The sequence below is a fragment of the Spodoptera frugiperda genome, chromosome 7 (genome assembly GCF_023101765.2).
Source record: "Spodoptera frugiperda isolate SF20-4 chromosome 7, AGI-APGP_CSIRO_Sfru_2.0, whole genome shotgun sequence".
In the NCBI taxonomy this organism is placed as follows: Eukaryota; Metazoa; Arthropoda; class Insecta; order Lepidoptera; family Noctuidae; genus Spodoptera; species Spodoptera frugiperda.
Window position 1 is genome coordinate 7,808,776 of NC_064218.1, and position 15,937 is coordinate 7,824,712.

The 15,937-nt window shown below is 36.5% G+C and overlaps 1 protein-coding gene across 18 annotated transcripts in view; it reads right to left on the minus strand.

Annotated features, from left to right (window-relative positions):
- LOC118266375 (potassium/sodium hyperpolarization-activated cyclic nucleotide-gated channel 2) overlaps positions 1-15,937 on the minus strand; it is a 297,834-nt gene that overhangs the window by 93,632 nt on the left and 188,265 nt on the right. For 11 of the 18 annotated variants that reach the window (XM_050694804.1, XM_050694802.1, XM_050694803.1 and 8 more), the window contains one exon: positions 8,851-9,062. In XM_050694804.1, the coding sequence (XP_050550761.1) occupies positions 8,851-9,062 (212 nt within the window). Of the gene's footprint in view, positions 1-3,260; positions 3,706-8,850; positions 9,063-15,937 lie in introns of those variants that run through there. The other 7 variants (XM_050694814.1, XM_050694813.1, XM_050694815.1 and 4 more) reach the window with 5 other exon arrangements.

The window sequence follows — 15,937 nt, forward strand, 5'->3', positions numbered from 1 at the left end:
GTATTAACCGCCATCAAAGTGCTCAAATTAAGGCGAGACATAGACCATTCGAAAGAGAAAAATCAGGCGATTCCAACGGTATATATAACTCATTTTCGACCAAAGTGGCGCTTAATACATTTTGCCTTTCCAGCGTCGATATACTGGGCACAATTCCAGACTCCGTGCTACTACTGAGAAATTTTTGAAGACCGAAAAAAGCCCAGTAATACTTTGCCTGACTTGTCCGGGCTTTATAAACATTATATTTATATTGAGTTATTTTAAGTAGTAGTTAGTTATAATTTATGTTAAGTTGATTAATTAATATTTATGCATGAGGTAAATACAGTTTAAGCATATTTATTTGCTCATGTAAACATGTTACTTTGATGTGATATATGGTGCTCATGTCAATTCTTGGAACAAATCTATACATGCGTTCATGATATAGATCTACAATGTAATGAATATCATCACCTAAATACAGATTTTGAAGAAATTTTACTCTCTAGTAAGCCAGAATAGGCTTTTTTCTTATTTTGCTGGTACATTATCATACTCCATTATCGTGTCCAAACAAAAAACACTCAGGCATTATAATATCAATAACGCTAACACTATCTTTCAAGTAATTTATAAATTATATCTAACAGAGACAATGAAGAACAAAGATTTAACTTTTCAAACAATTTGAAAACGTGAATGAATAATTAAAACATGGTTTTAAATGGTGATGGTAAGGTAAGACTTAGAAATCAATAAATAATTAGTAATTTTATTCAAACGAGTGCAAATCACGGAGCACCAATGCCAATCATCCTTTTGTGGAGATAAATTATATTGACATCATGAATACAGCCATTAAAAATTAGATAAAAACTAATGCGATTACTTTAACTTGAGAGATGTGCTTTATCATTTTACAAATGAGCTGAGTGAATTCGAATATTTTTGGAATTATTCATATTATTCGAATCTGGGGGCACGGCAGTGCCATACCATAAGTTAAGACAGAAGGTCCCTTAAGTAGGGACTAAATAAAATAACCGACTTGGTATTACATCGATCTCACAACTTTTTACGGTAGAAAAACTCATGAGGTGCGAGACTTGGATTTTTTTATAGGATGTTTTTGATGGTATTAGACTTTTCTCATGACATTCTAAAAAAATGACACTATGTCGTGGGAAAATGCACTGTGATAAAGTTTTCAATTTTCTATTTCATTCACACGGAATTTATTAGTCCGTGCATCATAGGGGAACGCCCACTCCATAAATGAATAGGTCCAGACCACAGACTATTGTCCTTGTGAATGGGTGCAGTGACTGGGCAGCGAACATCAACTATTCAACTACATCTGATTGTCTGGTAAGAGGACGTTTGTCATCGCTAGTACTAAGCTCATTATAGAACTCGGTCGAGCCTCATAGCTCCACGTCATTTGCAAAATTCAGTTCCTGACTGACGCTCACACCATTTATTGGTATGCAAAATAGTTTGACGCCGAATCAACTTAACATGACACCACACGAATACATTATCTTCTGTACGTACTTATCACCGATGGTTAGTTACGTTTAACCAATTTACAACACATTCGTGACGTTGTAAACACAATACTCAAGTATATCTAACAAATCTTTTTTCCGTTGGCAAGCCAGTAAAAGCTTCGAATCATGTGAGAAAATTCAACAATAGACTCCATCCTTTTGACGATCTTGAGAATTTGTCAGCGATGAAGATAACAAGTATAGCCGTCAATCTCAGGAGAGGATTCTGGGCATTTAGTGTAGGCGTCAAATTAGATCTCTGTAGGCGGACTGCGGCACTTGATAAACTTTATAGGAAATCAATTGGATCTATTGTTAACATAAACGATGTTTTTCATTTAACTTGTAATAGAGCCTGAAGATTTTGTAATTTAAACTAATTCATCAATGTTTTTTGCCAATAACATTACGTGGGAGGCAACAATTGATCCGCGTCGGTGATTGCAACCTATTCCCGATTTCGGCCTGAATGACAGAAATTATGTTTTTATAAGAACAACGTCACAACCATTCGCGTCGATATCGTTCCGGTTTCGTGGTTTCAACCTTTCGCAATACAGTCTATGAGATTTTTTTCTCATCGTCACTTCAGAGCTCTCCGTCGGCAATTAGTCGTCGCGTATCTAATGCCACACTAGTATCGTTAATTTGTTTAATAAACATGAATTAATCGTCATCGTGCGACGTTCTCGCCACGTGACTTCGAATGGTAAATAATATTGTTGCAATGTCAAGACTCAAGTGGTTGTAAGCAATATGTGTTGGTAGTTGGGAGCCGTGGATTATATCAATTGGACAGGGGTATCGGGTGAGGCTGATATCAAGTGCGCCAGCTGCTTCGCCGGGCCACTCTTGAAGGTAATCGCAGGATTGCGATCCGCACGCGTTACATTGTGCCTACAAATATTGCCGGTTGTTATTGCAAGTTATTTTGATTCCGTACGCAGCTAATTTTACATCTGGTGTATTTTCGGTTTTCTGGAACTTTGTGTTGTATTAGAATGGATTTATTGTTTGCGGTTTCTAACAGCGCACTTCGCAAAGGTCGCTCTCACTATTCGTTTTTCTTTATAACCGCACGTCGTTGTATCGTACGATCGCGTAAGTAATCTGGGCTTTGAACGTAAATATGTATTTTCTTTGAGAATTAAATGATCTGGTGTGTTATTCTAATATATAATTTTGTGTTTATTTTATAACAACTTTCAACGAATACCGCAGACTATCGTTTTATTTTTCTCAATTCACAAATTAATAAAGTAGGTCAGTGGTTCAGATTGAGAAAATATATAATGGCAGATTCAATGTTAATATCAGTGATATGTTTCAGTCTTCTATTCTGAGTATTGTAGTAACCGGAGCGCGGTGCAGCGATGGTGTGGCAATCCCGTTGGCACTAAGAATGAACTATCTATATGTTAACCCACTTTTACATTTATTTCTGTTAGTTATGGTTCTTTTCTATGGCCCACTAAATATGAATGATGTTTTCTTCAATGTTTATAAATGCGACATTTAAAGTTACACAAGGTTAGGACATGCGATAACGTCGTTACACAAATTGCTTGAAGCTTATTTTTATTACACTGTTTTAATTTGTTTATTTTGCTGAGGCAGCGTATCCTATTTTGAACTCAAATTTTTAGCACTGATTCTATATTTTTAGATTGAGAACAAAGTAGGATATTTAGCGGAATTAATATTTTTTACTGTTTTAATTAATACTTGGTTGAATTGTCGAGTCTTTTTTACACTGTAATATTTTATCTTATGTCGTACAATATTACCTAATTGTTCCCCATTCATAGTTTTAAATTCAATTTCATTGTTAGTCCCCTAGTTAGACCCCAGCTGACGAGACAAAACAAACCCGAACATTTAGACATGTACAACATTTATAAGCTTTGACACTGAAATTCAAATCATTTACGAACGTGACAAAATCCCCTTCGCGTCATTTTTTCTTGAATAATTTCGAACTGGTAGAAACAAATCCTTCGATATATAAATCACTGCACTCGCGAGACACGATTTGTTTTGTTTGTTTTAACGTATGGTCGGCGAGCTTGGATCGCGTGTGCACGGAGCTTTAGTCGTGGGGGGCTGAGCGCGGCATGTCATCGCGCTCCACTGGGCGGCGTAGGACTGCTCAGCGCTCACAGCGAGTCGCCACTCGGCCGCGGAAGCGAGCCATGCGCGCCTCGCCTCCTGTCTGCCCTCGGCGCTGCCCGCACATCACACATGCCCACCATTCATGGTCAATGCTAACTGCTTGATAGCCTGTTCCTGCAGCCCAAACTAAACAATCCGCTACCGAATTTTAATGCAATGTCAAACTACAAATTGCACCAATTACACGCACGTTATGTGCGGATAATTAAAGCTGAACTATTGCTAATTGGAAAATTACACTTGTTAAATTACTAGGTAGCTAAATTGGGCTTTTAAACTTACAAGAATTACAGGATTCTATGGGGGACTCAATTAGTTGAAAATGAACAAACAGAATTGTATTGACAGACACACGGTTGTTTTCGTGATGCCCACTCGAGTGCCGGCGCTCCAATCATTGGTGGAGCTCAATCTAATTCCGAGGTTTTCCCTAGAGCTTGCTACAGTTTGTATTTATTAGCTAGTCACAATTCCTATCAGTATGTTTTCGATCGAAGTATGAGCAAGCGCGCTGTATCGCTGAATGTTTAACGGTACGGAGAGTGGCGTCAACATTGCAAATTTAATGCGGTGCTGGTGCGCCTTAATTGTTTCAGGAAATGTGCTCCGTATCCGCGCGTGCTGCCGGAGCGGGCCGAATCTTCTCTCTACTCTTATTTGTGTCCGTGTTGTTCCGGTGTATGTGTGTGTTGGAAAAAATTAAATTGTGATTGGTGACTGAGTTCCGGAGCGTTACGATGGTCCGCGGGCATTTCTGTGATTCACTCGCGCTAACAAAAAATCTAAATGCAGACGGAAGTTTAACCGGTGACCTTTTACTCGGTTTTGGCGAAACATTTTAGTAACCTTTCTTATGTAATCGATTCATACAGCCTTTGTTGCTTTTTTCTTTGGGTTATTCTGTAGTACGTCAAGCTAGTAGATGAGAATGAAGTGAATGAGAAGGTACTTCCCAGTGTGACGACACACGACTTCAAATAACTTTTACCTGTGTAGATATTGGACGTTATAAATGACGCATGCGGTAATTTTTTTTAATGACACATTGTTCGTGTTACAGGTGTCACGTTAAAGTCTTGATAGCTCAAAGGTGTCAGTATCTGGCATCTTAAGTATAAAAGATCGTCAGCCATTTTGTCTTGGAAACAAATACTTGAGGCCCTTGATTGAGCGGTGCGTAGCGGGCAGCGTCAAAATATGAAAAAAAAAGATCAAGACGAATTTGTAGTCATTATGGAAACGTGACTGGGATAGTTATAGAGAGCGAAAAGAGTTTTATTGTGTACTACGTTACTAGTTAAATAAGACGATTACTATTTTAATTCCAATGTTGAACCCTTTCAGTTGCAAAAAAATGTGCAATCTTTAGCATTTGTTGCTCGTTTTCCTCCATAGAAACTCATTAATCATCAAAAAGTAAATATTTTTATTAGACCATATTTTTATCTAGTGTTTTTGTTTTTTGAGGGGGTTAAATCATCCAATGACTTTTCCCGCCTTGGGTAAGGCGAAAGGGAGTGTCAGACTCTTTCTGACTAAAAACCACCCCGTTCCTTCTCCTGATTTGAACCGGAGCCCCGGTAACCCATTACGTTGTCCGCAGCTCCGGATCAGGCATCAGCCCTAATGGTGTATCTGTCGTGATCTAGATCTCAGAGGCGTGCGCCGCACTTTCAATATGTGCCATAATAGTCTATTGTGAATAAATGATTTGACTTTGCAATAGTCCGGGACTAGGATAATAGGATCAGCAGTGATCAGGATATTACTCGTTCCTATCAGTTCAGAGCCTGTTTGTAGAGGATACGTAATTACCTACCGACCCTCGTACTACGTGTAAACTATTGATATTAATGTACAAGTATAGACAGCAGCAGCTCAAGCTGTACATTTTTGTCAGATTACATTTTCAACTCTATAGTTTTGATATAAAGTCGGAAATCGAATGGAAAAATTTGGCAGTTTGGAGCAGGTTGACTTGCTGCCCATTGTGCTTTAGTGTGTTTAATTTAAATAGTTTATTTTGTTACAATATGTTTAAGTCAGATTTGTTATTTGCGGTTTGTGGGATGCTGAGCGTTGCAGAAATTGTTAATTCATTATGAGTACAATATAGGTATGTGTTCAACGGTTGGGTTTTAGTAGCCAATCCCATTGTATGATTTGAAATTATTGGGCTTTTATTTATGGAATCATTTTGTTCCGTTTAATGTACGTAATGGTAAGTCCCCGTCTTTTTTAAATCTTAAGGAATTTCCAGTGTCTTGTGAGTAATGTTTGAAGGCGTCCATAGGTGATGCTTGTCACCTCTTTGACATAAGATTATTGAGGTTGTACGCTAGTCAGACTCTTAATTTTACCGGGGCTCCGGCTTGATAATCAGGAGTAAACGCTAGTGTAGGTTAGGTTTAAGAACCTAAGCTACACTAGCTCTCACCCTCAAAAAGCAGGAGTAGGAATGAGGTGGTTTTTAGTTAGTAATTGGATGATTCCCCACACCCCTAAAAAAACCGCCTAGTTTACTACAACTTTACACGCTCAGTATCCAGTACCTCTACCATGAGTTTGAATAATTTTTATGTATGTCAAATTTTAAGACGCCTCTATCGGTAACCTGTAGAACAATAATATTCCATACAAAAAAATTACGTCGTCGCTAGCGACTATCGACAAATACTATTGCTTCAAACTAGTGGTAGAGGTATAGGCGTCCAGCAGCTATAGGCAACGTTAGTCATCTCTCCAATATAAACCCTAGAATATGATACTTCCTTCACATTAATTCTACGGGGAATAGAAACCGGAGATGCCACATTTCCACTAATCGTTTCTGCCATTGACCGTGACGTTACAAATATAGTTTTAGACAATGAATCAGCGACTTCAGTTTTCGATTCAAGAATACCAATGTGCGTTTAACTATCGAATCGTTAACCGAAATAACGTTGTAATTGGAACAGATGAAGTTATTTTTAAAACGTTTTTTATGTTATTGGTATCCGGAAATGCCCTAAAAATATTATTATTGACTGTGTGCCGTTTAAATAAGATTTTTCCTAGTTGTGGGTTTTTATGGTATAAACCACTAAACGAGAAGGGTCACCTGATGGCAAGCAATCGCCACCGCACACGGACTCCTGACATATCAGAGGCGTTAGAAGTGCGTTGCCGATATTTTGAGGGATATAAATTTAAGGGTTGTTGGGAAATCGGGGATTAAGAACACAACGCAAGCGGTGAAGCCGTGGTATCACTTCGGTGGAGCCGGCCTATTCGTGCCAAAGCATGGCTCTGCCACACTTAAGGTTTGCGAAATTGGGTAATGATTTCAGAACTTCAGTTTGTAACCATTATTATTTTTTGTTAAAGCACTAACAACCGTTTCCAAGGTCTTGATTCTATCTCGAAAACCTATCAAAATCGCTTCAGCCGTTTAGGTGTGAAAGCGTAACGAACGCTATAAATTAGGTACCGTACTTAATTAAAATGCTGAGTCACTGGATTTTTTACCACAAACGTCGTGTGGTGCATATACCTCAACGTCATATTAGGAAAACTAGTTCAGGGTTTTCATTGAGGTAATTTTAGGTGTAATCCATTGTCTTTTACGAATACTACGTCATTATTAAACGCATGCGGTTTTCCATGAGTTTATAAGTGGAAGTATATACTTCCTGGCTTCTGGTGTTTTAGGCGTCCATAGGCGGCGACAATTGCTTACCATCAGGTGATCCGTCTGATCATTTACCGGATAAAATACTCATAATCGACCGAATCATAATCAATCGATCGAAAAAATATAATCATAAAAAAATATGTAAAGTTGTTTGTAACGCCTTCGCTAGATTTAGTCGTGTTCTACTGGAGCGCTAGTTTTTACAATTTCGACTTCCATCTTCTATCGTTTTTCATAACTATTAGGGGCGACCTTTGATTATTTAGTTTCCTACAAATGCTGAATAATTTCAATGATATCTTAAGCTTTCTGCACCATGGAGTTTTGGATGTATTATATCTATCAAGAACTTCATAATTCCTCTCGGATACTGATAACATAAGAATTTGATATGATTGCATTCCCGTATTGATATTTAAATCGCACAATCCAAATTTTACTGATGTCATCTGAGAATCAAAATCGAACCATAAAAATTTAAACCTAACACTGAAAATAAAATACCACTGAAATGCAAAGGTATTGTGTTGTATTTCGCAAATTTATGTTTCATTCATAAAATAACGATATAGTTTATTGTTGAAATAAAATGGTATATGTATATAACTATATACAAATATTCATAAAAGTACGTAAGTATTAAACACAATCACATATGTATTGTATTCTGGTTTGCTTGTCTAGTGCTGGTAAGTGCAACTACTATTCTAGAGATCTTGAGATAATTGTTCAAGCAATTTTTTCACGTCAGTTTTCTGTGATGCAGTGGTATCATTCCGGTCAACCCGGCCCATTAGGACCAAAGCATGGCTCTCCTAATTTGAAATTCGATTAAAGACTAAATAATGTTGTAAAATGCAAATAATCATATTTATAACAACGTGATTAATAAAGGAACTGCACTAAATAATGACTTAACAAGGCATAATATAGGAAATTAAATACATGACATGGTGACATCACTTTAGTTTTAGCTTATTAATGCAAACGGGGTTGTATCTACATACGTAAGCTGAGTATAGTCCAAGGAACTACATGCCAACATATTCGACCTTTGCAGAGGTCGCAGGCGTCGGCATTTGATTGAAATCTGCCTGCCCTCCTAGCCAATATGAGGCGAGAGAATACCGTCACGATTATAGTAGACTATTTTAATTTAAACTCTCTGGTTGTGGTAGTAAGGGCTATTTTACACACCGTTTACAGTTACATGCCTTTTGTGTGAGTGTGTTGGTGCATAGTTGTTTTCAGTCATTCGATACATGGAACATATTTCATGGCAGATATCAGTTTGTTTATCATTCATTCTCCCTCTTTCATTTATAGTCCCTAACCAAAAACTTGTATTTGGAGTGGCAATATATTAAACCTGGAGACATGTTACATAATGTATTTCCTTCAGCTTTTCATACACCATAGTGCTGGATGGCAAGTAAAAGTACGTATATTTGTTTCTTCATATCTTACCTAGCAGCAATGTCTCGTCGTCGAGGGCGGTGACGAGCGAGTCGGTGCAGCATGTGTTGGTGTTGTCCATGGAAATGCGCACGGACGCGCAGTCGGCCGGCGAGTGCGGCAGCTGCTCGGCCGACTGAGCCGCCACGCGCCCGTTCGCCAGCCGCAGCGACGCCGCACGCCCGCCCGTGCCTGTCGCCGCGCCGCCTCCACCATCATCGCATCTGGTGACAAAAAAACATAAAGTCAAAGACAAAGCATTTATTTCAATTAATCCTAAATAAGGCACTTTTGAAACGTCAAATTGAATTGTCCGTCAGTCTGTCTGTCAGTGAAGCTAGGCGCACAACAATAAGATAAAGTTAGCTTATTTATTGCTCCTGATCCGGAGCTGCGGACTACCTAGCGGGTTTACCGGGGCTCCGGCTCGAAAAGCAGGAATAGGAACGGGGTGTTTTTTAGTCAGTAAGAGCCTGACACTACCTCTCACCTCGCCCAAGGCGAGAAAAGCCATTGAATGATTTTCCCTCCCTAAAAAAAACTTATTTATTGCTGAAACTGTTTTAAAAGAAACTAAACTTCGTCTTCTGGTAAAACAAATTTATTTGCTACCAGAGATGAATATCTGGGGGCACGGCAGTGCCCCCGCCAAGTCGAGAAAAAAAAAAGCGGCACGGCCGTACCATCCTTTTCTCGAAGCAATTCGGGCCTTTTTCGACCCCCTATAATTCGGTTGTGGATAAAGCAAGAAACCTGAATCTTCAGTAACTAATCCGGCATTGTATAAACACGGAATATTTAAAATTTCAGTCAATTTGAACCAGTAGTTTAAGAATGACAACTTGTTAAAGTTTCTAAATTTTGTCACTCACTGACTCACCGATCATCAAAAGTCCAAGGCACTTCTAGCAGACTTAGAAGCTTCATATTTGGAATACATATAGAGTTTAGTGTCTTAATCATGGGAAAACTTAAATATTTTGTAATTTCGGTCCAGTTTTCCAAATACACCAACTGCATCAATAACTTTGTAATCCCATATAAATATATGGGATTACAAAGTTATTTATGCAGTTGGTGGTTGGTGGTGGTTATAAATTTAATAGGTGTAGATAGGTACCTACCATATGAGGCAAGGGAGGGGGTATAGGGTGGGTAAGGGTGTGTTTAGCCCATGAAACTGAACAACATTATTACTTGTAAAATGGTCGACGTAATGAAGAACACATGATTGGACATTACCTAATGCATACGAGCTTGGTCCGGTCAAAACTAAATTTGAAATTATTAATAGAGCTTATGTTCATCGCGAACAATTTCCCATATGTATAGCCTATGCTATAACTATACATAAAAGTCAGGGCCTAAGCCTAAGTAATGCGCTGATGGATATAGGTTCTGCAGTGTTCACATCCGGTCAAGCTTACGTGGCACTTTCGAGAGTTACAAGTCTAGGCGGTTTACATCTCATTAATGTCGACTTTGGAAGTATTAAAGCGCAGGAATCATCAATTTGTGAATACAACAGATTAAGAAGTATTTACCGTCCAGACTTGTCAAAAATTGAGACATCAAAGCCTCCGAAAAAACCCATAGAGACAGGGAGTGGGCTTTGAGAAAAACTGTGGCTGAAGCTCAAGAAGTAGTACCGGAAAAGAAAAAGAGGAAGACTACATATAAAAATAAGAAAATATCATAAGACCTTTAACAAAATTCGTTAGAAGTAGATGGTATCAAAAAGAAAGGCTCTACAAAAAGAAGTGAGATCCCATCAAAAACATCCTGTAAAAAACCCAAGTCTCGCAGCTCAGTCTTTCTACCGTCAAAAGTTGTGAGATCCATGTAATACCAAGTCGGTTAATCTATTTAGTGTCTACTTGAAGGACCTTCTGTCTTAAGTTATTACATAAGTTATTATCATGCCAATATTAAAAATATTTAACGTTTTAAACAAATAGATCGACTTGGACATCGCATGAAAACAAAATGAATATTACAATATTATATTAGATTCTTTAGTCTCTCGCGCCTCACGCGATTGAAACTCTCGTTCCTGTTGGTCGCTGGCCCGTCGTGCTGTGTAGTGTGATACATACTAATAATCAAGTCAAGCGATGTCCAAGTCGATCTATTTGTTTAAAACGTTAAATATTTTTAATATTGGCATGATAATAACTTATGTAATAACTTAAGACAGAAGGTCCTTCAAGTAGACACTAAATAGATTAACCGACTTGGTATTACATGGATCTCACAACTTTTGACGGTAGAAAGACTGAGCTGCGAGACTTGGGTTTTTTACAGGATGTTTTTGATGGGATAATAATTACGATAAGATAGAAGTTTGGCTAAAAGAAGCAGTTGTAACACCAAATCAAACGCCATGGTAGGTACCATATTACAAAGGAATAAAGTCTAAATTAGTAAGATATACAAAATCAAGTCTAGAATAAAAATCTTTATTTTCAAGAAAAAAATGTAAAAATTCGTCCGACATAAAAAACAAACGATAAATGTATGAATCATTACAAAACTATTTCAGCACGATCCATTGCCGATTTTATTTGAACACAAAAACGGACATCTTACATTGATACAGCAGTGTACATGAAACCGTTGGACACAACAAAGAACATGAATGGGTATTTAACAATAGCGCACACAACACAACTAGACAGTGTTTGTAGGAAACTGCGTACGCGCATTATCGTGAACTGTTTCACTCCATTGACATTTTTACACGATTTGATAAATGACTTTGTGTTTACCGGATATTAAGGAATTTTGATTAAAAAAATATAGTAAATACATATTTATGTATGTATATGTAGAAATATATTAAAATGCATTCTGCTGAGCATATTAAGGGTAATTATTTTGAAATTCAGCACGTTATAATGTTCTAATTAAATTAATTTTCGATTGTGGTCGATTTGTTAGTTAGGTAGAAATCTGATAAAGTAAAAAAAAAACAATATTTTAATTAATTTAATTAACAATTATTTTAATGAGTACAACTAATTAGTTGCATTGAAATGATAAGAAAATCTGATACAGAATGGTTGAATAAATTAATGCGTTGTTTGTTTGAAACATGCAACGTCATCCAATTTAAATAAAATGAAAAAAAAGCAATGTTGTTTGCATGGCAGTCAAACTCCTGTCCAAAATCTTTTTCATAATAAAGCTATGATGATAGTTCAGAAAACGTTCAGTTCCTCAATGGGTAGACAGTGCATACAGCTGCAGACTATCTGACCGCCTACCGGGTTATCGGGGTTTTGGTTCACAAAGTAGGAGTAGTTTTTAGTCAGTAAGAGTCTGACACTCCCTCTCGCCTCGGAAGAAGACATTATACATATATCATCCATACGATTTTCTCTGATTTTGTGTTTATTGACATTGTATGCATGTCTTTTTATTTAAGGGGAGGGGAGGATATCCCCCCTTAAAAAAGACGTTCATACAATGTTTTGCACCAGTAATATGAGACCCGTGTAATAGAAGAGTATAATAATATAGAGAGAACAATTCCATATTCCGTGTTATTATTGAGAAATTACCAAAAAATCTGAAAACACTTCAATAAAATTATTTTGATTCTTTGAATTGAATCCAAGACGTTTGTTCAGCAGCCACATTTTCTACTACTCTACAGAGGCCAGTTAACATAAAATACGTCGAGAGAAATATAATCGATTCTGAAACACCGGAATTTAGGTCGCACATAAAATCGGGCCAGTTTATTTCTTTGATCATTCTGTGTATTTTATTTGTGAAGTGGTCACAGGTGTGATTTCCATGATAAATAAACGGTATATATACTAGTTTATATTCAGATGTATACAGACAACGTTATTATTGGCAGAAAAGGTACCTCGGAAGTGAACACTATAAAGTTTTTCCTAGTCTATTAATTTTCCAATTAAAGTTCCATTTATTTTTATGAAATAAAAAATATATTAGATATTTACAGATGTATTAAGTTGTGACCAAAAGCACTAATGTGTTCAATATCACACACAACTTACTAAACACCATAGTTATCAACAACAACCCGTGACTCCACTTATGAACTACTCATAGGCGGTAGAAATATAAAGCGAGCTACGGTTGGCGAAATCTTCTCCTACATTTGTAAAATACTATGCTGAAAACCGAATCAAGTTCATCAGTTCAGTCAAATGCGAGATAATCGCGCACCAACAATATACATACAGGTCAAACTGAGAACCTCCGTTGTTGAAGTCGGTTAAAAAGCACCGTTTCTTACTACACCCATGGAAAGAGTTGAATTGGTTATAAAAGTCACCTCACAAGTAGGTATCCTTAACCATTCACTAAATTGTTTCTACTTGAACTGATGATGGTATTCAACCCTCAGCTCCAAGGCCTCAGGCAGCAACAATGGATAATCGTGAGACCCTGTCACCATGTCGTGTCAAACCATTTAAAGATGGCTGGGTTATAATGGCTATTAGCGAGTGAGGACTATAGCTCTTAAGTAAATATGGTAAGGAACATGGTAATGGACGAATGACCGCACCTCAAAGTATACCAAATCGTGAAATTTATTTAATAGAATTTCAATTTTATGGTGTTGCAATAAAGTTGTAAATCAATTGAAAATATTTGGTAAGTATAGCTTAATGGGCTGCTGCTGAAACTTGTTATTTTTAACGCTTACATCCTCGTTGTCAACGGAAACTGTACAGCAAATATTGAAATAAGTATAAAAATAGGAAATTTTCAGTTAAAGTATATTTTTGAGTGTGAATTGACTGTTAATCATCAATTCTGAAGATTATAATGTCGTATATTTGGATCTTAATGTATCTGTCAATGTCTAAATTCAACATTCTAAAAATATTTATCACGATTTAAGTACGGTATCAAGATCACTTGAACCTCGTGATGTGAGTAAAAATATATTTGTGAAACATATTTGTCTCGTTTCGAGTCCCATTGCGAGACATTGCCACCCACCTGTCATAATTGTCTAATTCTCTCTACACACCGTCTCTTTGATTTTTAATCCAGCCCAAGAATTGCACTAAAGATTACACCTTAGAGGTATATGCTAAAACTTAGGAAATAATAGTTTTAGCATATACTAAGAGACAAGGGTCAAAATGCATTTGAGCAATTTCATACTAAGCCTCTGATACGATTATATTGATAGCTGTCAAAATTATAAATAAACACAACTACAAATAAAATTGTAATCCAAAGCTAGGTTTCTATTCGCAAAAATAGGAATGTGCCTAAAAAATCACCGGCCATACCTTTCGACTAAAGGATGGAATGCTAAATGTTTTCTTGGGTTAATGTATGGAGGACAAAGGACGGATCATGTCCCCAAAGTCCGCACGTTTCCCGTCCACATAAACTATACTACGACTCACATAAACATCGCTGTAGTAGTAGAATGTGTTTCTTTGATCAATACTACGACCTGGTGAAAATTTAAACACATTTCCGGGTCGGAACTTCAAAACTAAATATATGGTTAACTTTACTTAGAGACGCGGCATTTTAAAGCATTACAATGGGTACGGTATTTATAGTTTGCAGGCATTTATGGTTGCTTAACCGAATTCAAAAAACAAAAACTAAAAACAAACAGAAAGTAACATTAAAAATTACTATTATAAGTACTGCTAGGTTGCTCACCTACTGATAGGTTAGAAGCCGATTTCATAAGTTCTAAAGAAAATTATTTATAAAAAACCTTAATTGATACCTAATATGTAGCAGTATACTTAGTATTTTAATATGAACTTATGGCACCGACTTCTAACCGGTAAAAACAATAGGTTGTTCTGAAAACTCGAAAGTAAACATTGAAATCGAGTGATACGTTAGTCTATGTCAGTTGCACTCGATAAACTAAGTACCTCGACATCAGGATTTACAGGATCACATTGCAGCGAAGTTTAGTAAACAGAAAACGACGACTTTACGCGGTATATTTCTATATACTAGTGGTCGCCTAGTGGTTGAAATTCAACCATTTACCATATAATTTTTATTTAACTCAAACTCAAACAAACTCTTTTATAAAACTCTATTCATATGACACTTCAATATCATCGCAATGTTTATCGATTTTGACGTTTTGTCAAATACGATCTGATACTATGCATGTGTGTGTAATGTTTTATTTATTGATTTAATGTACTTTATAAGCATTATTTTTGAAAAATATTAGCGTTCCGCACTTCTCCTACACATAAACTATAAGTGTACCAAATTTTATGCTCCTACGTCCGCGCAATTTTCGTAAAAAGCGGTCCAAAGTTTTTGCATCACGTATTAATATATAGATTTCCGACTTTACAAGTACTGATTTATCTCAACAAGTTCTAGTATCTGCAAATGCTTTAGAATTTAATTCGTTTTCTCTAAGCAGTTCAACGTTTAGCACGTAGTAAGAGGAATCTTTCCCACGGGTATTGTGAAGTATATTGAGTAGAGTTCTATTGGGATATATTTTATACATATAGGTACGTAGTATACAATGCAAATTGTAGATTTGTAAAGTGCAGCCCAAATAAGTCGTGGTAAGAGTGTTTTACAACTTTAAAAAACTTAATTATTTATTATTTTTGAAAATAAGTAATGCATTTTATCTACAAATGCACATACAAAATGTAAAATCTGGTTTATTAACGCATCTACTCTCTCTTACATTTCTTATTCATATCATAGTAATAATTATTTTTTTAACATCACAAAAAGTAAACATGTATCAAATATGTCTATCAAAACACGAGTCTACTATTTTTTTTTAAATCTAGTTCAAACTGTAAAGTGTGCAGTTCCGAAACCGAAGCAGAATTAAATTCATTAGTTGGAAACTTTTACCAACCGCAAAGTAAATTCGATAGTAATCGTCGGTTAACCTATTTTTAACTGACCGGGGATAAGTTAGGAGTAAGTTAGAGGTCTCGTGGTAACTTGGTTTAGGTAGTTCTTGGTATCTTGGGTCATCCTGGTACAGGATTCTGTTAGTGATTCTGTGATTTTATACAATGTATTTGAGAATTCTATGTTCTAAGTTTTTTTAAACCACGATGGGAACAAGAAAACATACGGT